Source organism: Lagopus muta, chromosome 4 (assembly GCF_023343835.1).
Source record: "Lagopus muta isolate bLagMut1 chromosome 4, bLagMut1 primary, whole genome shotgun sequence".
Classification (NCBI taxonomy): domain Eukaryota; kingdom Metazoa; phylum Chordata; class Aves; order Galliformes; family Phasianidae; genus Lagopus; species Lagopus muta.
The window spans coordinates 26,795,767-26,821,275 of record NC_064436.1 but is presented as its reverse complement, the minus strand read 5'-3'; the positions used below and the strand labels follow the sequence as shown (position 1 = coordinate 26,821,275).

Sequence of the window (25,509 nt, the reverse complement as noted above, 5' to 3'; positions counted from 1 at the left end):
CTTCTGTTGCAGTTTGACAGATAAAAAGTTGGTTTTCTACCTACTTTTAAAAAATTTCCTTCTTTGTGTTTTAAAAAAAAAAGATTCACAGGTTTTGACACTTTCTTTAAAAAAAGATACTTAGAATTTATTTGTCTAGAGTAAACTCAGATGGTAACTATGAGACTTTTCAGTCCCACTCTTCTGATAATTCTTGGAATAAGATTTATTTTACAGCTTCCCTATATTGCTTTGCTCAGTAATAATTCTGAAACAAAAGTCCTTGGTTCCATTTGTGTAACATTCCATAGCTAACGCTCATCCAAACTAAGAAAAACTTAATTCTCCCATTGGTTTTCATGTACTTAGCTTGCATATCTTAGTTCCCACTCTAAGACTCATCCTTTCTCCGGCAATATTATTCTTCTCAAGGGAATTTTATCAGGTCTAAGATATAAGCGTCACTGCAATGCTTGTCTGCAACACTGCTGATAATGCACAAGTTACCTTTCTATCAATTGTTTGCCTATATCCATGTCCCACTCCATCAAGAATCACTGCCAAACTCATCTATGACAGTCATGATTAGCCAAGACTAAGTTATCTATCTATGGAACACCAGGCAATGGCTGGTAAATGTTAGCCTATAAAGAAACTGAAATCTCCTCTTGAACAGTCTCGTGAATTTTTAAGAAGTTGTTAACAAAAAAAACCCCAAACAAAACTATTTTAGCACTTGGCTAGAGGAGAACAGCTGCTCTCAGAATGGATGCTTAGGGAATGGCAAAAAGTGACAGGAATGGTAAATTAATGCCATGACGCATATTGAAATCACATTAAAGGAGATAGCTGAAAAATCCAGCTTAGGCCACTAGTGCAGAGCAGAGCATAGTGACTCACAATGGAGACACTCGAGTGGCTGATCACAGACAGCTTGCAGCAAAGATGCAGACACAGAGCTTCCTTTGCAGCAGAGACAAGAAAGCTGCGGCCAGAGTAGCGTTCTTACCTTGTTAGGGGATTTGAGTGGAGAGATAGCTATCTTATTCGGTGTCTGTTGTGTTGCTGTACTCAAAGATGATCCAATAACTCCACTCTCAGAGATCGTTATTGTCTTTGGTGGTGTTCCTGGGGTAGATTGTGAAACAACCCTGCCTATAATCAAGAAAGGTATGGTCAGCTGAACTATCACTGTTTACAACTTGTAAAGCAAAAGTTTTCTCTGGTTAGCATGCAGCTGATCCTCTCTATCATTACCTAGCAGAAAGGACAGTAGAATTCTTTTGAGTTAGATTCAGCAAGAAAGTAATTTGCATTACTACAAATAAAAAGACTGTTTTATTTAGGCTTTAAAAAGCTGAAAGTTATATTGATCTTTCTGTAATGTTCAGTTGTTGAGTCTTTAGAGCTAGCACAGCATCCTAAGGCACAAAGCCCTTCAGTACTCCCGGTCTCTACACAAATACCCCGACAGCTGGCAGCTTGCTAGGAAGTCCCCAGGCTGCTGCCAATGTGCAAGAAAGTGTGAACTGGGAAGGGGGGAGTGAGGTGGGTGCCTCTTTTTACAGCTCTGACAGCAGAAACTCTCCATATGACCATGAAAGTGGTACTTGGTATCTCTCCACATTCAACTGTGACCTCTTTTTCCTTCAGCTTGTGTTGGTGGTTGGCTTTTTCACTGCCTACAGAATAGACGACACTCTTGTGAAAATAAGGGTGGAGGTGTAACTCCACATACAATCTGCTTTTATGATGGCAAAGCAGCTTAAACATCAAAAGCCCCAAATCACAAAATCAGCCTCAGCAACATTGCAAAACCCCAACAGCAGAGGTTTTTTTTTTTTTAAATGCTTTTAAAAAGATTTCCAAAGAGTGCCTGACCACTGAGCTTTCCTCTGCTGCCCTTTGGCTCAGACGTATTTCTATCATAGCTTCCCTCACCAACTCTGCTGTTGTATATATCAACTCTGATTTTGTATATATCAAAATCAAACACGGAACAGCATAACTTTCTGATCCAAAACCATCTGGTGACATGAAGATTAACACAACTAACATGGAACACCACCCTTGCAGAAAGCTGCCCTGAGATCTGTGTGCTCTAAGGCAACCTTCATTTTTGGGCAGCCAAAGTAACAGCACACTTGGTTGCTAAACATGCAACCTGAAAAAAGTCCCTCTTCAGTATTCAATACTTCTATTGTTGTTTCCCCCCACTGTGTCTCTTGTAAGTTTTTCCCCTTCTCCCTGCATTTCTTCTACTGCCCTTAGCATCAGCTTCCTAAACAGAATCTGGCTGCTTATACTGACAATTCTTTCAAATAAAGAATTTTCACTTCAGCTGGAAGAAATTTCCAAGCAATTAAAAATACCTATCAGACAGAAAAAAAACACATAAGCAAATCAGAATTCAATACCTTTTCCAAATACCAGCCTCTCTGAGCCAGCAAAATATACTACTGGTGGTTGAGGTGGAAAGAGAAAAGGAAGGCATTTAGAAAGACTTTTCCTCTCACTTAGAAAAGCATCTTCACCTCCCAGTGATGCCTCTTGCAAGCTTGGGGAAAAGTACTTTGTATTCTCCAGCATATTCATTTTAAAGGTAGGAGTTTATTTCTTTTGTAATATATTTGTCTGTCAATACTGCATAGATACCTTGTGATCCATATGTTTACTTTCATCCGGAGGCAGCAGAAATAAAATGAAACAACATGCTTGCAAAAATGATTTCTGCTGTGGTTCCTTAATTCCTTACTGCTTGTCAATTTTCATGTAACGCCAGGTGAAAATGTAATGCCAGATAAAAATGTAATGCTTCTCAAAGTGGCTTTCTCCCACCCAAGTTCATTTTTTAAACACACAAATAGCTTAATTCAGATGTGTATAAACACAGCAAAGCAATCTTATTTATAGGTCTGTATGTTTGGTGGGGAGCTGTCTGAGGAAGAGGAATAAGTGGGAACTGGGACATCCAGTTTCACTGGCAACACAAAGCTGGGCACGGGCCAGTCTGACAGCACAAGGAGAGGATTATGATTCAAATACGTGCCAATCACTGTAACAGTGGAAATGATGAATGCAGGAGACAGTTGCTTTCTTTTTACAACCAGCTCAAACCCCAGCCCTATGAAGACTTAACACATTCATTTAAATACATGGAAGAACTTTTAGGCCTACTTGGGTTTGAACAGCTGAAGAATCCCTTCAGAGCTCTGAAAACAACTCCAGCTTTCCACATTTGTCCTTTGGTGATAATTTGCATTTTATCAAGGGACACATCAGTCCCACTGCCAAAGCGAATAAAAGCTTACATTGGGAGGGCTTTTTTTTTTTTAGTAAGACAAAAAAGGACCAGATTTATTTTCCAAAGAGGCAAACCATCTCTTATTAACCTTAATTAACTTCTTAGACTCTTCTGAAATGCTTATTTCTTAAGCAGTTGAGCAATTCAACAGAAACAACAGCTTCACTGATAGTTCTCTCAGAAACATTTCCCTTGTTATTTGCATGTATAACATTTAAGTCTACCATAAGCAGATTATATAAATAGAAGAGCATTTGCCTGCCTTCCCTCTTTTTTATTCATGTAAGTTAGCCATAAATACTTTGTTTGTCAAGTTGCCTTTTCTCAGGCTGAGATACTTCTCCCTTTCCCCCTAAAATCCACAAAGTAAAACATCTTGCAGAAAAACCAAAATAACCCAAATCTACAGCCAGGTAAATGAACAAAGTGTAAGGGAATAAACCACTGCCCATATCTGCTTCTACCTACCAAAATCTTTACTGACTTTTTTTCCCCCAGTTGCTTCAGAAATCTATAATAAAACCAATACAAAAAGAATTCTACCACCATCGCCTCCTTGAATAGTCTTAAAAAAGAAAAAAAAAAAAGCAAAACAAGTCAAGTAAGTACAACCTGCAATGACTGGTGACACTTGAGTGGTCTGCCCTGTAACAGCTTTGCTATTGATTGGTTTTGCAAAGATGAGCTTGGTGATCACTGGGCCTGAAGTTGCAGTTCGGGTCTTCTTAGCAATCTGAAAGATGGATTAAAAAAAGAGCTCAAGTAACTTGAGTGTTTTGGATCAGAATGATCATGTTGTTACATATATCATACAAAAGTGCAATGTTCACACGTTGAAGTAGAGAAAAATTGTTCACCTCACACGTTACCACAATTTCTCATGAGTTATCTGTGCCACTTGAGAGCAAGCCAAACTACGGCAGCCAAACCCCTTACAGTCATCCTATAAGGTCTGTGTACAAACATGCCTTGATTTCAAGGTACCTTATTAGCGTCCTGAAAATAAATTTCACATGCAGTCTGTCTATACAAAAACATTACCTTAGAAGTATCAGTCTTAAAATTTGAAGTTTAGAAAAAAAAGTCACATTTTCAGGCAACTAGAAAATAACTTGTTCCTCAAGCTATTTCAACAACACATCTACTGCTCTAAAACATCTCCTTACCTGTGCTGACATAGCAGCGCACTCTGCCCTACAAATGGAAGAAAAAATAAGCTGGAAACTCCTGGAAGCCTTAGGTACTGGTTAACTAACACAAAATCAATTAGCTGTATCCAAGTCTTTTGTGTGCATTTCACAGCAGATCCAGTCCGCAGAAGAACTGCAGAACCAAGAACAAGTTCATGCAATTTGGTGGAACAGATTGTTCCACCTTGAAGGCTTTTGTTTAAAAAGGGTTTGGTAACAAAGACTTCCCTGTGTCCTTCCCCTCAACAAACCTTTTCAATACTGAAGGGTCTGTTACCAGATGCATTTATCCTAACTGCTTCTACCAGCCCTTGGGCCTGTCCCACGTCCCACAGATGTCAGCCACCAATCCTAGCAACGTCACAGACCCATGGCATGGCATCCACATGGGAAACCACAACACAAGTTGCAGATCTGCCTTTGCTACTGAAGCAGCTAACCAGAGAAACCTCACACGTGTGGAAAAATATAGATATAACAGCTACTTCCAACAGCCTGAGAAAGTTGTGATTGCTTAAATGAAGCAAATGAGTAGGCTGGATGTTGTGGTTTCCTATACACAGCTCTATTTCTAGCATTTGCTGACTAAGAACACCTTTATAGTAGAGTCACGCTGAAGCATTCTAAATATTCTGCAATACATAATGAATTAAGCAGTCTCTGCACAAACAGCAAGTGTGGGGCTGTTTCAACTGCCAGCAGCATGCTTGCAGGATGGCCAGGGCAGCCAGAGCTCCACCTGTGATGGGCCTCAACCTTCTGGCCTTCTACAGAAAGGATATGTCTGCATGTGCTTGAACTGTGCCCAGCCAAAGGAAAGGGACACCAAGCAGCTCCGACACTACACAGCAATAGAGGACAAATAGTGTTTAGAGGATATCTTGTGTTCCTCTTCATTTAGACTGGAGTGCTCTTTGGAGTAAACCTTCACCCCAAAATGAAGCAGCAAAGAAACCTCCATTCTTCTTGGAGATACATTCAGATTCAAATATAAATTTTTCACAGAAAGAAGCTTAATTCACAGCACACTATATAAACTTAACTCAAAGACATTTAACATCAAGAATTCACTTCTCTTTGCACATGTACAGGGGATGGATGAACACAATCTAGTAGTATTTCATAAGCCAAACTACACATATTCTAGTTTCTGATAAGTACCCCACATTTTACCTGTTGGATTAGCAATTTCCGTTCTGTTGATTTAATTCTGCCATAGGTTTCAGACCAACTCAACTGCTATTACTTCTACTCTTTGAAGCAAGGTCAAAAATCTGACTCTGAACTTGATGTCCACCTACCTGAACAGCAGTTGTTTCCCAGTAACAGCCATTAACTTGGCTTAAATTACTGGTGTAAATGCTTGTAAAGCACCAGCCAACAACATGAATAATCTCAGAGAAAATTAAAAACCCCAATATAATAGCCAGTCAACACAAGTAGATCTGCTCCCTACAGGCTCAACTTGCAATACTCTCCTGTTGATCTAGTAAGGAGTTCTAGCATCATCTAAGGGACTGAATCCCTTCAGGCCTTTGGGGACATAGAGGAACCCCAACACAGTTCCCTTGGCCATTAGAAACAGGCTGCACGCTCCCAGCCAGCTGGCTGCCCCCTGGCAGAGAGCCTTTTCGAGAGCCCTGCTGCAGGGGCTGATAGCACAAGTGCTTCAGTGGGAAACTCATTACCCACTTCAGTATGACTGGAGAAGCCAGAGGAAATCAAAATGACAGACTGCCCCTTTGATGCTTCAGCAAGAGCAAGTACTCTGGAGCTCTCTGTCATTGCCTATACTAATCACAGGAAGTTAACATTATTCCTCTTTGCCTACGTAAGCTAAGCACGCTCTCCACAAGTTTCTTCAAATTAGACTGCAAAAGTATTTCCTGTAGCAACAAGCTTTTTCATTAGGAAAATACTAATTTAAGAAGCACATTCCAGTCATTTTCTCTGTAAAGTGGAAGAACGATTAACACGCAAGCATCTCTACTTCAAGCATTAATTTGTGTCTCTGTAAGCACTCCTCACCAACCAAGATAGCAAGCATGCTTCTGTGACCGGACTCTGACTTCGGCCGTCAAACAATGTAGTCACATAGAAAAAGGAACATGCACACCTTGAACTTATTGCTAGATACAGAACATTACTACCACAAGGAAGTTAACATTCTACAAATCTACTCCCTACATGACCTCACAGGAGATCTTCCACGTAGCCACACCCAAAGTAATTTACACTTGGTATAAAAGGAAAAAAAACCAACACACTGAGACTGGAAATAGAAGATAACAGCATACTCCAGAGAAGATAATAAGGATACGATCCTGTGTCAGGAATAGGGATTTTCTGTGGAATTAGGGCGTACGTGACATTATCTTTCCACTATGAGACACAGCCATAATGCTGGCTTAGCAGTTGTTTTGCCATGGTAGCAGTTGTGCTACAGACGTGTAGATTTAACTGCTGAAATAGACAGGCAGTTACCACATCAAGACAAGTTCAAGTCAGACCAGTCTAGTGACAGCAAGTGGTAGTGGGTCTGGACCTCTGGTTGAGTCATCTGCAAGGCTCAACTTCTGCTTTGCACTGAAGCACCAGCTAATATACTAGCTCGTGGTGATTTTTAAGCTTGCATGCAAGCCGAAACCCTAGGCTAAAAGCAGATGCATTTGCCAAGTCATTTTTTCCACATTCAGGGTAGTGATTTCAACTATATTGTGACAAGTCACGCAGGTCTACAAACAGGAAAGCAATAAGCCTCTTCTCTTAGCCTCTTGGGATTCTTGGAAGAATCCTAAAGTCATGCTACGTTTTGTACTGCACAGTCTCATAACTCTCAACATTGCAGAGAGGGAGCAAGATTACAAGGAACGTTCTGCTGGAACTCTGTCAACTTTGCCCTTTCTCAAATGCTGAGATATCAAGTGTTACAAATAGATTATAGTAAGACTAATGAATTTCCTTGATCTGAGAAGTTGCTAGTATAGTGATAATGCAAGGAGAATTGTAGAGAGGCTCTTAGTCATCCAAGTCAATTCACTTTTACCAATTCACTTTTCAGCAACAAGTCCAAATGACATGCTGCTGCTGAAAACAACTGAATCACATGAGTTAAGTTACACATAACTCCTGGGAAGCAAGGAGGCATTCACGGCTTCCTTTTCCACTCAGAAGGTGCCAAGAAGGCACTGAAAGTTGAGAGTTTTATTCTGGATCTTAGGGTAAATGCATGATTTCATTTTCTAAGCCAGGAACTCGAAGCATGGATCACCTCCCCTGTCATACATGATAGAGTAGACTGAATCTCTCATTTAGCCTCATATAACTGTTTGATAAAGTAATTTTCTGCAGGGATAAGTACTGTCTGGGAGCTGTTCACATAGCTGGTTTTTTCTGCAGCATCAGACAGTTCTAACAAACTGAACACTTGTCTTGCTTTTCACTTCTACTTCTTCCACTTCTTCTAAGAAGAAAAAACAAAATGAATATCATGAATTAAGAATTCTATCCATTTTAGAAAAGGAAGACTTAAAGTTAATCAAACCACAATTAAATTAATTAACGAATGGTTTTAAGTCCATTTGTATCAGGTTATACTAAGGAATCTGTAGCATTCCTAATGACAAACAGTAGAGGTCAATCATTAAATCACTGCTGGCACAAGTAATCTCATGCAAGCAGAAGCTCATCACAGGCAAGTTTTCTTCTTCTGTTTCTTGTGTGTGCCAGTTAGCAGTAACTGAAGCTAACAGGTACTGATCTGCTCTTACACCTTCCTGCACTGACTCACAAGCAAAGACTTTTGAAAGTTGTAATGTCAACAGTATCAATAACAATGAAGGCACAAAAATAAAAGCAACATATCAAATAGATGTATTTAAAACAGCCATAAGTATGAAACACTTTTTCTCGCAGGTATAATGTAGCGACGAAGGAGGAAAAAGCAGACACAGGTGCAAGGATCATCTATTGATTTAAAACAAACTATCACAGTGACAGTTGTTCATGCTTGCTTACCACAAAATAGTAGCTGTAGGATGTACCACTGCTTGCAGTATGCTTAAAAGTCAGTCATTTTTCACATGCAGGAAATTCGTTTTTGCTTGTATACTTGGGAGTTTCCTTTCTCATTTTACTCAACTGTAAAAATGTTTATTTTCCACTATAACCTCCACTGTGTTCCAGCTTTCCTTTCATGATTTTTCATTTGTGCCTCACCTCCATTTGGAACAACGTCACTCACGTTCAGTTCTGCCACATATCTGATATCAGGCCCCGTCAGCTAATAGCCCATGTCTTTTCAACATACTTTCAGATCCCTTCAGATTCTCTCTACTTTCAATTACCTCAAGATCTGTACCTGAGGCACGAAATAGCACTTAGAAGTGTCCATCTTACAATATAATCTAGCTGATCAATACACATTGATAAGCTCAAGGTTTAAGGCAGACAAGATGTACTGTTTTGTTCCTTCTCAAATGCATTAAAGTTCTTCAGAGACTTTACTTGTAACAAGCTAAATTTAAGAATCTAAGAAGCTAGCTGCTCTTAAAAGAGGAAAGCAGCATACACTTGGAATAATGGTAGTCATCAAGAGTTCAATTCAATCTTATGAAAGCATATAGAGTTTATTTTTATAAAGTGAAAACAATAGGAAAATTCAATATAGTGAATTTTAATAGTTAACTTCCTCTGAGGCAAACCCCTAAGATTCAAGAGAGTAGCTGGGAGATAAAAGCCATACAATTGTAAATGCATTCACAGATGAAAGAGTTGGCTAAGAGCAGCATTGTACTTTTATACAAGGAAAGGTTGAAAGCAACCTTTCAGTGTGTCAGCCAGTGAAGGAAGCAGACAATAGTCGCATCAACAGAATCATTTTAAAGAGGTTTCATCAGCATAATTCACTTTACCTGTACTGTTTTTAATTGCTGGGTCTGCAAAACAGAAGGCTGGGCAGCAGTATTTATCAGCTGACTTCCTTGCGTTAAAGCTGAGACACCAACAACAGGTTTCACTTCTGATCGACCTCCAATAACAACTTTGATCTGCTGGCCTTGTACTTTGGAGTCTCCACCTTGGGTTTGGGACACAGTCTTCTGTGCCTGCGGGAGCTGGCAGCGGGGTAACGCTAAAACAATGGGTTGGCCAGTCTTGCCCAAAGTTGTTACAATTAGCTTTTGCCCATCTGGTTTGATACTCTGATTGCCTATTTTAAGGTCAGTGGTCTTGTTCAGAATAATCTGATTGGCTGATATAGTGACTGGAGTCTGAGTACCAAGCTTATGGAGACCACTTTGAAAGGCAGGCTTTACTATTGAATTTCCTTCAGTTTTTATAGCGGTGGTGTTTGCAGTCACATCACCCGAGTGATTACTGGGTGCAGTAACTGGTTCTGAGGTGACTGTGGCTGTAGTTGTAACTGACGCATCACTGGTGGAGCTTATGTTCACTATTTCTTCCAGTTCTGTTTCCATGGGAATAGAGTCTCCCATTGGTGAAGACACGATAACCGCCTCAATGCTGTCATCTTCCACCAGAGTTATACCAGTGTCCATTATTTCCTCAGGGAGCAAGCTGTTTACTTCTGCTGAAACCACCTCCATTTTAGCAGTTGTGGCAGTGATGACTGTAGCAGGTACTGCAACAACAGTAAAAACATTAAGTTAGTGGCTTCCAAAAAACAAACATTCTGCAAAGCTTTATGAATAACATTATCAGAAGAAAACATAAAACAGCAGAAAAGAAAGTACTGTGAGTATGCAAAGGAGGAATATCAAGGAAAAAGCTATCAAATCCTAACATACTTGGGTGAATTTACTTTCAGTAAGAATTTACATCAAAGCTCTTCAATATCATCCATTCGAGTAAAATACGGGCTCTGACTTTCTGCTGATTACCAGTCCACTTCTAGCAATTTAGCATGCCTAAAGAAGTGTTTCCCCCCCAGGATGGGCACATTGCTCATACAGATATTTAAGCTTACCAAGATCTAGAGCAAAAAGTAAGAAGCTACACAAATCCAAAAAGATTATGATTCATTTTGTCACGTGTGTCACACCTACTAGCAAGGTGCCTGGCTTCAGAGACTTGTTTTCCATTCCAGATGCAACAGGGATTCATTGTTGTCTTCTCATTTCGGAAATCTCATGCAAGCAAACAGCTGTCTCACAATGCTTTGGTATTTTTTAAGCCCCAGAAGCTCAATCAGCAGCCTACCTTGAGACCAAGGCAAAACTCTGCCCTTCCACCACAAGGTGAAGGCCAATTCCTCTCTGTTAGCAGAGAAGTGCATCTCAACTGTTTTCTTCACACTCCCAAGAAAATATAAATTCAAACTCATGATCAACTCATAAAATTTTCTAAAAACAAAACAAGTATAATCCTGCCTGAAATATAGGTTTCTTTTTTTTTTAGTGGATTATTATGAATACCCAACTTATCTACATAAAGTTTCACATGACAAACCTTAAAGAATTGCTGGAGAAAGCTGCATTTATCACTCTCACTAAAACTGCATTATTGTCAGACTAAAAACAGATGCACTTACTATGGCATTTTCTTCATTTGCTGACCCCATCAGCATGCTTGAGCTCTACATGGGAGAGCATACGGCACAGATATACACAGTCCACAACCTTGAGTACTTCTGATAAGTGCAAGAGGACAAGATCCTCACAAATCCAATTCCCTCCTTAATAGGAAAAGCAGGCAAGTCATATATACCTAGGTGCCATACATAACTAAGGAACTATGCTGCTAAAAACATGTAGCAAATGCTGGGGTGACAACTGACTCATCTGGGGTCATTGTGGTTGGATTTTACAGGATGGTAGGCAACCACAGAACTGCTGCATTTCACCCATAAAGTTCGGGGATGAGGGAAAACCAACCTGCTACAGACTATCTTATTTACACATTGAGCGTAGAAAGCCACACTGGACGAATCACTGGGCCCTACTGATCTCAATGGATACCATCCTAATTCCACTCAGCTCTTTAGTACAAGCTGTATCACACTGCTGCCAATATTCAAGCATCCTCAGCTGTTTAAGAACTCGTTCAGATGACTTACAGTCAAACGTGTACACAGCTCATTTATTGGCAGACACTTAAATGTCTGTTTTCTGATGTCACTGCCAGAAATACCTCCTCTTGGAGAGCATTTATCCCAAAGCAACGCCAGAACAGCCTTAATTGATGCCAGCCCTCATAACTAGTGCTAGACACAACACCTTACTCCTAAGGACACATTAGCAATGTTAGTATCATGTTGCTGTCTTTGAGTCAAAGTGGTTAACCACGCACAAGGTAACAGAAAAACTGGAATAGAAGTGGACTGTTTTTGCGTATGCTAAGACCACTAGCACTTTTGAGTTGTGCTGTTTTACTTTCTCCTCATCCTTCCCCTTCAACCTAAACAGAACTATGCCTTAAACCTCACAATTCAGAGCTATTCTCTATTAAAAAACCCATCAAGCTGTTCTTGTCCTGAAAGGATCAAAGGGCTTGAATCCAGATGCTGGACTCTTAAGGTCAACCACAACCCAAATAATGATTGCTCCTATGTTTGAAAATAAGAGAATCATCTAAATCAAGCAGTGGAAAAACAAATTCAGTAACAATGTTTTATTTCAAATGATTTACTTTCAGATTGCATACTTATGTGCCGTTCCATAAAAGAAAGGTCAGTCTCAGTAGCTTTTATTAACATAACCATAAAGAATTGAAATATATCTAAGCAGCTATGCAGATAAACAGAAACTTACTCTTTTCTTGTATTCTTTGTGCCTCTGCCACAAGGTGGTAAATGGCTGTTAACCATCTTTATCTACTTCAATGAAAACTTAAATGGAAACGCAACAGAATTTTGAACAGCACTGACTTCTAACCTCCTGCATTTCAAAAAACAAAAATAAATACATTGCTTCAAGTCTGAAATTAAAATCCGATAAGTTAAAAGATGAGAAACATTACATGTTTTTTAACCTAACAGCTTACAGACATCAACAGCAAGGTTTGTTGAAGTATTAGGCCTCATCATCTTATAGACTACTGTATATAGGGTGGTGTTAACGACAGCAAGGAAAACACCAAACAACTTAGTGGTTCTATTTCTTCCTTGTTTACTCAACTGAAATAGATGTATGTAATGAAATGAGGAAATCTTATCTATATGAAGCAGCTTTTGATGACAGCAGCTTCTCAACATCCCGGAAGATTTTTTTCTTTATTTACTTCTAGGTATTTATTCTGGATTTCTCAACAATTCAGGTGCTTGTCTTTTCAAATTCATTCATAACAAATGTTCTATTTACATTTTTTTGCTCCCCTATTAAAATGATTTCCAATAATAAAGCATGCCAAACTCTTGAAGGATTCATTACTAAGTATTTACATGCATTCTGTTGAAAACCCTATGAGAATTGTCTAAACCAAACAAGTGGATAAGCACACTATGGCCAACTCCACAAGGACTGCACAAACACTTATTAATAGATCAGTTGAGCCCACAGAATAAGGCCAATGCAACAAATTAAAAGCTCTTGAAAAAAATGCATATAATGCAGATTTGTTCATTAAGATTCTATCCCAGCACATGACATAAAGTTACCTAAATGCATTGAAAAAATAATTAGGGACTGAAGTGTATTGTCAGCCAAGGTCTGGTAGCAACGGCTTTTAGAAGTTACTTTGTCACCTTCTTTTGAGTATGGAGACTGCATGGGGACAAAAGTTCAGCCTGAGTGGCCCACTTGTGCCCATCTTATTGACTACAGACCTACATTTGATAATCATAAAAAAGATAGAAAGGAATAATCTGAAACTTGCTTTTGCTTAACATGATTTTGATACTTCTGAATCTTATACCTGTTTCTCAAAATCCTTACAAAGCTACAGTGCTTTTTTTTTCCTTAGTAAGTTTCTCCATTTTTTAAATTTTAGTTACAGTACAAATAGAAAACCAAGGAGAAAAGAGACTGATCACCATATTTGTATCAATATAACTCCATGAAGATTGACGTTGGATTTATAGATGGGGGATAAAAATGCAATGACTGTTGGCAAAATACAGAATGGAGACAAGGGTTCTGACAGATCCTGTGTGCTTGGATCATGGGTCTCCTCACTACCTGTACCTCCTGCTTCCCATGGTCTTTTCAGGCTTAGTGGTGCTCAGTCTTAAGAAAACAACAGCGTAACCCTATAGGCCTGCCTGAAGTTGTTGGCAATGCTACTTATAAACCAATTTCAGAAGCGTCATTTCACCAGTAAAGAAGGAGACTGAACCAGAAACACCTCCTGTATCAGCACCCATCATGAAGTACAAAAGCAAAAACCCAAAACAAAGAAAATCCAAATCCAAAAGCTTCATAAATGCACCAAGTACAATAGAGCCCTTAAAGAACTGAGATTGCCTTGGGATGAACAAAAGAACTGCCAGGTGGTAAGCAGATACAAGTACAAGCAAGTACCTTTGCAGGTACCAGAGGAAGCAGTACTTAAAGGTGGGATAGAGGTGTGCCCTTAGGTACAACACTATTAAGAGCCAGCAAGAGCAAACATACTGCAATTGTTGAGCCATCCCTGCTCTGACGAGGTCATCCCCAGCACAGTTGTCCAAGGATGAATTGCATAGAAATGTCTAGCATATATAAAACTGCTTCATCTCCAACCATATTTGCAGATGTGAATATTCATACAATCACCACTACAATTTTCTTCCTTAGGGGTGAAAAACAAGAAACAATTTTGCAGGTCCCAGAAAAACAAAAAATATACGACTCAATCTTTGCAGTAACGTAGTTACAAGCTCTTACATATACCCTTGTGCTGAGAGTTTTTTTTCCACAGATCAGTGAAGCCAGGAAAAGATCATCAGCTATTAAGACAATCTAGGCCGTTAACTTGTAAAGTGGAAGGGAGAACACCAGTAAAGCTGCAGTTTCTTTTCCTCAACTGTGTGCAAATGGGAGAAAGTGTGACTGGATACTAGAGTTGTATCAATGGTGGAGAAGTAAAGTGGTCATCTAAACAGGTAGTTGTTCACTGAAGGTCAAAGGGACTCAAAAACCCAACTGGAAGAAGGCAAAACAAAACTGTGTCACTGGTTAACTGGTAGAACAGGGGCGACATTTAGAGGGTTTTTTTGTTTTGTTTTTTGCATCATCACTTAAGATGAAGGTGAGAGCAGGACTGTCTACAGGCTGTGGCTCAGATTGGAATATTTTGTAACTCAGAAATCCCTGCAATATTCATATGAAGTTACAATAATGAAAATCAGCATATTCCTAGACTTCTTACTGAGCAAGGGCTAAAAGAAATATTCATTTATTCTTGTGGTTTATTCCTGGCACGCAGCTGAACACCAATACAGTCTCTCACTCACTCCCCCTTCCCAATGGGAAAAGGAGAGAATCAGGAAAGTTTAAAAAAGAAAAAAAAAAAAAGAGAAAAGAACTTGTGGGTTGAGACAAAAAGATAGAAAAGGAAGAGAGTAATTAACAGCAATACAGACTCAAAACAAGTGATGCACAACACAATTGCTCATCGCCTGCTGACTGGTGCCCAGCCAGTCCCGAATCAGCAGCTGCCCCCCCTCCCCCCCCAGCCAACTCCCCACCATTTTTTTCTTCCCCACATGATGCTGTATGGCATGAAATCACCCTTTGGCCAGTTTAGGTCAGCTGTCCTGGTTGTGTCTGGGGGAGGAAACTGTGCTCCCCCCACTCTTCCACTGGCAGGATAAGAAGCTAAAAAACTGAGATGCCCTCGGCTCTGTACAGCGCTGCTCAGCAGTGACTGAAACATCGTTTTATTATCAATATGTTCTCCTAAAGCCACAACATAGCATCACACCAGGCACTATGAAGAAAATCAACTCCATCCCAGTTGAAACCAGGACAATTTCTAAATCCACTGAATGGAATAGAGACAAGAGCAGGAGGAAATAAGGGAAACACGTAACAGATCCTTGATAATTATGACTCCTTTTCATTTATTTAAGCAATTCATCTAGAAAACTTGAGATACTTTCAGCCACGTGCAATGGAAGTTTAGGTGCTCTCATTCTTTCCTATTTCTCAGGTTTTGCTCCCCTGCAATCTCTAACAATAGCAATATGCATGTTCCACAAGGTTGTCTAGCAGAAAAATCTTTTTTTTTTTTTTGCCTTACCACTTAGAGATTAAGAGGTTTAAAACTTTTCAGCAGCAACTTGTTGGAAGCTCCTCCCCCAAAAAAGAAAAGATCCAAGTACTACTCAGTAGGGGAAATGCAGTAGCAATTCATTCGCCTGTTCCCATTTCCCTTCCTAATTTTCCAGCACAGGGGACACAAAGAAAGCTTTTGCAATTCTTCAACCTTGGAACAATTACTAAGCTCTCCATACTGCCGTCATTGACATAAATGCTACAGAAGAGCAAGGACAGTTTGAGTGCAGTTAGCCAAAAAGCACCCAAAGGAACAGAAATTGTTCTCTTGTGGATCTGTTTTGTGGATCAACAAAACATTTTGTTGAAGTTTAGATCCTTGAAACAGGTATGTTTTATCAACATAAAGATATGAAAAAGCACTGCCTTAACCACAAAGCCTTTAACTGACCATTCTCAAAGCTTAAGAAGTGATGCATGCAACACGACCACAGAGCCATCCTTCACCACACCGTGTCTGATACAAACATGCTGCAACGCTCGACAATCTCGTGACCCGACGCTGTTTCCTTCACAGTGAAATGAATTCTCACACACAAGGCATCACGGCGCGCTACCACAGAAATTAGATTATACACAGAGTACAAAAGCAGTTGTGACAATAGAAGTAAAAGTCCTCAAATATAGAACATGACCAAAAATCCCCATGAGTCAGAAAGCCTTTCATGCAAAACAGAAGCTTGAAGGAAAGAGGGGAAAAACACAAGTTTTTCATGAAAGCAGTATGTCATAAAGTCACCAATGCTTGAATTACATTACACATATGTGTACTTTGTGTGTACAAAGTATTTTTATGTTTTTATGTGTACATATATATGCTTACTACAAAACCATCCTTTTAAAACAGACCTAAACTGGACAATCCCCTTTTCACCACAAGAACCACTGCCACACTGCCCAAATGTACTATCAAGTATGAAACAAAACTAGCAAGAAAGACAGTTCTCACACTGTTGATTAAAAAAAGGTACTGAGAAGCATTACTAGAACAAACAAACAACACCAACAAAAACCAAAAACCCATCCCAGACGCTGTCCCAGAATGACATGTACCTAGAAAACCAAACCACTTAAAGGTCAAGTTACTTTTCTATGCATAGCTCACAGCTGTTACCCAGCATTCACATGCTAATTAAATGTTCATCAAGAAGGTAGGGAAACCATGTCATATTAGTAATATTAGTCTGTATTTCGTGATGTATCTACATTTCAATCCGTAGTTTTTCAAGTAGTCAAAAATTCCATGTTTGCTACTTGTAGCAAGTGGAAAACTTGCACTTCTGCTTGGTGCTGAAGATTAACCATGATCAGCCAACAATAAATCTGGTCCTTGAGGGCAGCTTAGTGCCCTTTCAGGGTCTATTCCTTGTTGGTGCCAAGAAATGCTGGCTTGCTCTTAACAGCAAAGCTATTACTGTCACGGGAACTCTGCCTGTCAATCTAAGAGCACCCCATTCTGCATGCACATTGATACATACATATTTGAGAAACAACTGGCATGCCCAATTGAAGTAGGCAGAAACCAGAATTAGGTAGTTAGGATATGCATTTGTGCTCCATTTACTAACAAATAAAACTTTGCATAGACTCCATACCCACATCTACATTTCCTTTTCTCTTAGAAAGGAGTGGTGTAGCAATAAGGTTTAGCACTGCATGTTCAGAGCACATCCTCCTATTACAACCTTCAAGAAAGACTTGGATATATAGAACATTCATTGCAGCAGAACACTACCAAGTGTCTCAGTTTGCTTTCTGTTCCAAATAGACCTCCAATGCAAACTGAAAGATAGAAACTGAAAGAATCAGAAGATTTCCCTTCTCCTTCCTTTGGTTTGCACTGCCAATTGCCCTCATTTTCATGGTAATACAACAGCACAAACTCTAAAAAAGAAAAAAAAGTCACGTGTTCTTATGATCATTAAATACATTTTGCAGGTGTTCAGTACCACAAAATCCAAGTTTTGAGTCTGTAGATTTTGTACATTCAGTGAAGCATTTCCAACTTTAGGCTCTATGCAAACTTTGTGGTGAGACTAAAAGAAATAGCCATAACATCAACATGTCATTTATCTTCCTCAATACTCCAGAAAAGTAATGCATTAGGAATCTGATGTCAAAATGAGTATGGATGCAGCAAACTTAGCTCAACTGAAAAGCTAACAGACAGGTAAAAGGTATCGGCCCAAGAAACACAGATTTGAGAAAAATGCTTCATTCCAGTCTTTTAAGCGTAGCTTGAAATAAAGGTTTTACTTTCCTTCTTGATGCCTCCTGAACACCAGCCTGGAGAAGAGTTGGATAACATGGTACTATCGCCCCAAACACACACTGGAAAATAAGCAGCACAGAAGCTGCCATTACAGGCTTGATATCCAGTTCCCCACAGACTGCTAACAGGTGTTATCATACCAGGCACCTTTTAACTTAGGCTTGCTGCCAACAATTTCTGCAAGAGTGCATTTTCATCTTGTATTTACATGCTAAGGTTCATCATAACGGAGCCGTAAGCCATCCACTTTACCAAGGCTTGGCAAGTCCAGAAGCACAGTGGTTACACAGTGCATTACACGTGTACTTCAGCACCACTGCCACTCCAGGATGCACAACACATCGCCCAGCTTACTTTAGCCAAAACCAAAACACAAGCAATGCTGATTTTAGCCTGGTAATTCACTTACAAAAGTACACAACAATGTGGCATTTTTATTAGCAACTCGCAGAATCTCAGTGGTTAAGTAACTACTTGAGCCTTTTAATCTCTAACTTCTTTTAACTTTTACAACTAGATAGAAATCTAAGATCAAGCCTGTAATGTTTTCAAGAGAGTGCTGTCAGGATTCAGAGAGCAGTGAAAGTTGTTACGGCCTCTATTGCTTATCTTATCAGTGAGTTGGCTTGCTTCAGTTTTGAGTCCAATTGAGCAATAGAAGAAAGGCAACGACACCTCTATGAAGAGTCAGGTTGCAGTAATTTGCCAGAATCCTGCATATCTAGCTGCAGATCTCAGTAGCTCTACCAGCCCTAAATACAACACTTTATAAGCACAGAAGTCTACTTGCAGCAAGACCAAGCTGAACATAAACAGCTTGCCTGCAGGCAAATTGTGATTTGGCTCTGATGCCAAGAACATCATTATTCCTCCCTTACACTTAAATCTGTAGATAGAAGACCTTCATACTGCTTTTGAAAGGTATTCGAATAACCACATTGCACAGCACCTGGCTTGCTTTTGTGGAGCCAATTCCACATGAAGATTTTGAGACAAGATATCAATTCAATAATAGAAATGGGAACTCCAGTGAAATCTTAGTTTCTGCTCCAAAAGTACGTGGGCCACTTCAAAGTCCAGCTTCTCAGATGTCTGAAGATGGTAACGCAAACGGTTGAAGAATTTCTGGACATAAAACATATAAACAACTAGTGGTGAGTTTTCCTCAAGAAATCCAACTGTTAAGTTTTTCAGAGAAAAACTTGGAAAACACATTACACACAGTGGACTAGCCAGAGAGGCTTGATACACACAACATATCTAACAGCTCTTTTGTTTTCAATATCCTGGACACAACAGAGAGATTCACTGCATCTTACACCATCTCTGCAGATGCTTTATTCCAGACAGCACACAAAAGACACCTGTGAGGAAGAGTTCTCCACGCATGCCCTCTGCTGCTCCACATATCCCTTCCTGGTCTCACAGGACACTCTTCCCAATTGCACTTCCACAGCAAACACATTCATCGCTGGACAAGTTGCCACCATACTGAGTTGAAATGGATCCAGAAAGTCTGTCTCATTCACAGAAGAAAGTTTAAACACAAAGTCTGGTGCTGCTCCACAGAAGATGTTTATCTTTCAAGATCACCTAGCTCACTGCTTGCTTCTTTCCTACATAAACAACAGCTCTGCATATAGTCAAAAAGCATTAGCAAGCTGCCAATTCACAGTTTTTGTAATGGAGTCCAACAGCATTACATGTTGTGAGGCACTGAAGCTGACTGTGCAGAAACAATCCCACCTTGGCAGGTTACTTGCTGTGACTCAGCGCAGCTTGAATACAAATCAGCCAGCATCAACCTCTCAGAAGCCCACCGCAGCCCAGCTCAGGACACGTACTGAACACTCACCAAAAACAAGTTTTATTAAAGCCAACACCCAACCGTGTCTATAGGACCTATATGCAAAACTGGACAGCACCTGCATTGCTGAGGGAAGCCCAGGTTCTTATCTGAACAACTAAGGGCTGTTCTGCGCCCCTTTCCCCGCCCTCCTCACACACAAAAAGAAACTGATTTTACAGCTATAAACAAACTACAAAAGCAAAAGAGAGTAACTCATGAGGACAACACTGCAAAACTTGATTTGACAATGCGAGACAACTGGCTAGAAGTCAAAGCTTTTTAATTCAGCCTTCATCTTTTTCTAGATGCAACACCCAAACTCATCTGCCCCTCCAACAGAGAAGGGGAGCTTGTATTTGTCCCCAGTTATTCCAGTAGCCATCCATTATGAAAGCACACCTGCAGCCTCCCTCTTACAGGTTTTCTGCTTCTCTCTAGGAGAGTTCATACTTCACATCCAATTGTTATTTTTTTCTTCACAGGTAACAAAGCAACAGTCTTTCCTTTATCACTGCAGTCCTCCACTTGACTACAGCTTTGTTAGTCCCCAAGGCTGCAGCCAGTTTGCAGCATCAACACCGAACTATTCTGTGCAGGAGGAAAAACAAACATTGCTACTTGGTGTAATGCTCCAGAAATTACCTCAAACAGAAGAATTTTAGTTCAGGAAAATCTTGATTTAACTATATAAAAATACAAGCCTTGTAGTCCCCGCAGATTCTTATCTTCAAGCTAGTGCAGGTGACACAGAATGCCTGCCCATGCAATGCAGAATCAAGCAACAGGTCAGAAAGAGAAGTGAAGGTCATTCAATGATGTAAGTTGATTAAAAAAAGGAATTATTAGAGAAATTATTTGATTGGGTCATTTTATTCAACAACAACAACCACTTCATTTTGTTTGCTGTGCCAAGTCTTTTTGCCAAGATCATAGAGGCACACTGAAACTCACAAAGATCAATGGTGTAAGAGGCCTGAAAACAACTCTAAAGAAACTCTTCACAGCAGGAAAGCCTTCACTAAATCATATGCATACCCAACGTTTGTTCAGGACAATTAGCATTTTATCAAACTGAAGATCACAACCATGTGTAGGCCATCAGTGTTCTATAATTTCCTAATTATCTACCATCCTTCTATTTTACTGCTATTTCAATAACGAGCAAAGCGATGCCCTTCATTTCACGTATTCCCCATTTCCTCAATCTCTTTTGTGCTTCACATTTTGTCTTGAAAATTACAGGGTTTGTTTTGTCATAAAGCAAAGAATTACAAAATCACTCAGCAGTGCATTTCTTCCAACAGAGAGTCTTTTGTTTAAGCTTACTGAGCTAGAGATGGCCTTAAAAATACAGTCACACAGAAAAAAACTATCAAAAATGTTAACTCTTAAGAAAGCTATGATTAACAAAGGTCAGTGGAAAAAATAATAAACTAAGCTCACAGGCTCACTGTGTTTGTATATGTAACAGCTAAGTGAATGCACATCATTATGACATAAGAAAAATTATGATGTGGAACAAATTCATTTCCATTCTCTGCGCAAGGTGAGATATGGAGGGAGTCTGCCCATTTCTCAGAAGATTGCACTTCTAGATTCATCAAATACAATAACAAAGCAAACTGTTGCAAGTGAAAAAAACAACCTTGCTATTATCCAATGCTGAATGCAGAACTCATGTAAGTAGCAGCCTTTTTTTTTCTCTCCAATCTTTTAAAAGGAATACTAAGAAGAACCATCAAGTGCTTTACCTAAAGAGACATTTTATGTTCTCTGTCATAAATTCATCTGGCTATAGTTACAAAACTAAAACAGTTCCCAAGGCAACCATAATTCACTCAAGGTGTAGCATCCTCTTGCCATTACTCCACGTAAGTAGAATGAGCCAACTACCCCTATCAGCAGCCTCTATGGGTTTAAAGTAACAGTTATCACATGCAAGGGACAGGATAGTTCTTTGTTACAAAGAAAGTATTTCAGTTTTTAATGGGAGAAAAATATTAGGCTGATGTCACTTCTGCCATGCTTAATATGGAAGTGCTAGCCATTTTATTAATAATGGCTGGAAGGGGAAAAAAAAGAAAAAGAAAATCCACTTGCTAAAAGCCAGTTATGAAGAAAAATTCCTTTCCTTGGTCAGTTATGGCTAATTTAAGTTTTCATTACAATTTTAAAAAGAACACCAGTAGTGAAACAATCTTACTATCAGGAAACTGGCTATTACATACTAATAAAATACGCACCTGCTCCAATTTTGGGGTAGATAACAGTGCAAAACAGAGGAATATCTATCGTTTCACTGTTATTTCAGACAGCACTTGCTGCGAGCATGTCATCAGCAGCATTACCACCTTGTACTTGAATTCCCCAGAAGTACTCAGCAGGCACTACTACTACAGCCCTCCTGTTTTCCTCTGGCATCTGCTTATTCATTTCCATCCAACACATTCTTTCCTCCCTGTGCTAGCAAACATTTGTATAGCTGCAGGGGTGGAACAGATCGAGGAACGAAGCTGAGTTAGATCTAGCTGTCCAAACCCAAACCTAGGCTGTCACAACCCTGCTTTCCCCATGCTGCTAACACCAGTGTTCAAGGGATCTCTTGCACAACCACCGCCATACATTAACCCAGGAGGGCAGCCACTGTGCGATGTTGCAAACAGACTCTAGTGGGTTGGCATGTTGAAAGCTTGACTGAAAGTCTGTGAGCACCAGAACCATGGCACAGTCCATCATGCAATGGGGTTAAGGTACCAGGGAAGCTCAGGGACCTCCTTCCTCGCTTGGCATTAATGCACAGCTTCTGCCTGCAAACAGAGCTACTTGAGCTCAGTGAGAGTTTTGGGAGAACCAGAAAACCAGTTCAAAGCAAGCAACCGGAGCAGAAGAAGGGAGTACAACCAATGTCCAGCAGCGGGAGGCCACCAGACTATGTCAGGTGGCCATCTGATGCAGATACACTCCAGCTTAGAGCAAAACCCATATTAGTATTAACATAGATGAGTCTTTCACTATGCGGACTACGCAGAGTTTAGGCACAGTATAAGAGAAGGGGAAGTGTGAAAGAGGAAGGAACAGTACCAACATCAAGAAAGCAGCAAGTGTTCATGGGTTCAAAGGGATGCGTAGCTACATTTTTTTTTTTTTTTAAGTCTCCAAAATAAAAGGGAGAGTAATAATTAGAACAACAGGTAAGTTATAAGTGAAAAAAATACAAAAACTGGCAGAAATCTCTGTACCTGGAACTCATGATGGATCAAAATATGGCCCAAAGGCATGAACATTACCCAAGGCTGGGAAGCAGCATATTTGCTGGCAGTAGTATGGCTTGTGAAGGGGAGTGACACACAGGCTGGAAAGGCTGAGGAGCTGCTAGTCCTTGTCCAGATCTAGAATGTGAGAAACATGTACCTCTCACACTGTGCTGCTATGTGACCCCATAATCAACCAAGAAGTTATTCTTGATGTCTCCTTCCCCGTACAAGACAAACTCATATTTTCTAATGTTATAAAGCTAGCAAGATGACTCATGGGCTGTACTGAGAACTCCATGCTGCTTTAAAGATTTTGGAAGTGATAAACAAAGCTACTCGAGACAAGTCCTAGAAGCAAGCTTTCTAGAAACCTTTATTCACTTGTCTTTGGGAGGTCCTGCAGCTAATAAGGATAAAACCAAGAGTTTATTGCCTTGTAATGGATCCTAAAACTGCAGCACATAAATTCTTTTGGACATCACAAGTTTTTCTAACCAGGTGTGAAGAAGGCAGGCACCACTTCTACAGTACAAAGAGGAAACAGAAGCAAGAAACAATATGCTGCAGAACCAGAAACTAACAGCCCTCCGTAGTTTGTCTTGCTTCATTTCCCATAAAATATTTTTCCAACAGGTGGGAAGGAAATGAATTCAAGGGGCTTAGAGCAATTGCTTCTTAAAATCTAAAATAAAAAAGACAATATGAGATATTAGTGTCTCTGAGTCTGAAACCCCACAGCACTCTCCACACTTTCAGTTCACCTGTGGTTAGCAGATACTCGATCTGAAACCAGTTAGTTACAGCTTCTTCCAAGAAAACAAGCTGAACTGCACAGAGTGTTCAGTGACAGACCATTTGAGCTGGGCTGCACACAGCAGAATAAGCAAAACAAACAGCTGTGATACGTAACCTGAATTAACCTTGCATAATAAACTGCTCAAACTGATAGATCTACAGCCAGCATGGAGCATGCTTTTAACTCACAGGATTAGCTAGGCCTTGTTTTCTAACATGCACTCCCAGTTAGCCTTTAGGAAGGCTTTGCTCATGGAGCAATTCATGCATACACTCATTGGTTAATGAAAATCTGTGCAAGGCACACAATTACATCATTCCTCGTCACACACACATAAGTTGGATGTTTTAGGGAACAAAACAAGATGGCTAATGCATTTTGTGAGGGAATTCCTCTGCCATAGGAAACACTCAGCTGATAATTCACTGCTCTTCTTGCCTCTACTAACTCAGAAAGCTATCATGAAAAAAAGTAACCACACATGGAAGGCTTTGCTGCTGGCAGCAGCAGCTATTACTAGTTTTACATAAACACTGCAAAGTGCACTAAGAGTGATTCTGCCGCGTTCACCATTTGCTGTAGTAACTGTGCAGCGCTTCAGAAGGATAGCACCGTGAGGGCTCACCTCCTGCTGCCTGCCCCTCCTTGGTCGCAGATCTCCATCCTGGAGCATTTCCCAGGCGCAAGTTACATCCTGACAGGAGATCCCATACACTTCGGAACCCGAAACCCTCACGTACAACGTTACGTAATTAGCAGACGATGTGCCGACAAGCCACGGCCACAACTAATTAATACTGCGCTCCAATCGCCAGCACGGCTGGCGACGCCAAGGTGAGCCGGGCCCCTGCAGCAGGTGCTCGAGTCCGAGGGCGCGGGGTCAGGTACCGCCCTCGCACCTGCGCCGCGGGAGCGCGGAGCCGGGCCGCTCCCTCCTCCCCGGGGCCGGCACCCCGCAGACAAAGGGCAGCCGCGCTCCGGGAGCTCCTCCGGGGTTCTCCTCCTTGCTCCACAACCGGGAGCCGCGGTTCCCTCCGGGCCCCGCCGCGCGCAGGCCCGACCCGAGCCCCACAGCGCTCCGCGCGCATCTCATCCCACCGACGGCCGCCCCGCTCCGTTCCGTTTCCCCCGGGCCCTCCCCGCGGTGGCGGCGGCGCGGGGGCGGCCGGGAGCCGCCGGCCCTATTTCGAAAGATCCGCCATTTTCACCCCGTCACCGCCGCCCGCCCGCCCGCCCCCGCCGCACCTGCCCCCGGCAGCCGTCCTCTCGCCCCGGTACGGAGGGGCCACCGCCCCTCGCGCCGAAGGGCAGAGCGCGGCGCTTCCCCGCAGCTCGCTGCGCAGTCCCGCGGCGGGCCGGGCCTGCGGCCTGCCGCCGGCTGTCAGCGCCCCGCCGCTCCCGGCCGCCGCTCCTTCCCTCCCGCCGCCGCTTTCCCGCCCCTCGGCACTCACCGGGCGGGCGGGCGCTCCGCTGCCGCCGCCTCCTCCTCCTCCTCGCTCCGCGCCGCGCTCCGGTGTCGCGCCCGGCGGCGGCGGCAGCAGTGCCCGCGAGGAGCCGCCGCGTTTGTTCAAAATCACGCGCCCCGCGCCGTTCCCCCGCCGCATCCCATAATACTGCGCCGCGGCGCCCTGGCAACCGCCGGCGCAGCGCTT

General features: G+C 41.3%; 1 protein-coding gene across 7 annotated transcripts in view; it reads right to left on the bottom strand.

The window, feature by feature from the left end:
- LIN54 (lin-54 DREAM MuvB core complex component) overlaps positions 1-25,509 on the bottom strand; it is a 38,849-nt gene that overhangs the window by 13,217 nt on the left and 123 nt on the right. For 2 of the 7 annotated variants that reach the window (XM_048942893.1, XM_048942892.1), the window contains exons 2-4: positions 9,387-10,114; positions 3,896-4,016; positions 989-1,134 (exon numbers count right to left, since the gene is read on the bottom strand). In XM_048942893.1, coding sequence (XP_048798850.1) covers positions 989-1,134; positions 3,896-4,016; positions 9,387-10,079 — 960 coding nt within the window. In that variant the 5' untranslated portion in view covers positions 10,080-10,114. Of the gene's footprint in view, positions 1-988; positions 1,135-3,895; positions 4,017-9,386; positions 10,115-12,242; positions 14,861-23,046; positions 23,178-25,102; positions 25,125-25,308; positions 25,503-25,509 lie in introns of those variants that run through there. The other 5 variants (XM_048942888.1, XM_048942895.1, XM_048942894.1 and 2 more) reach the window with 5 other exon arrangements.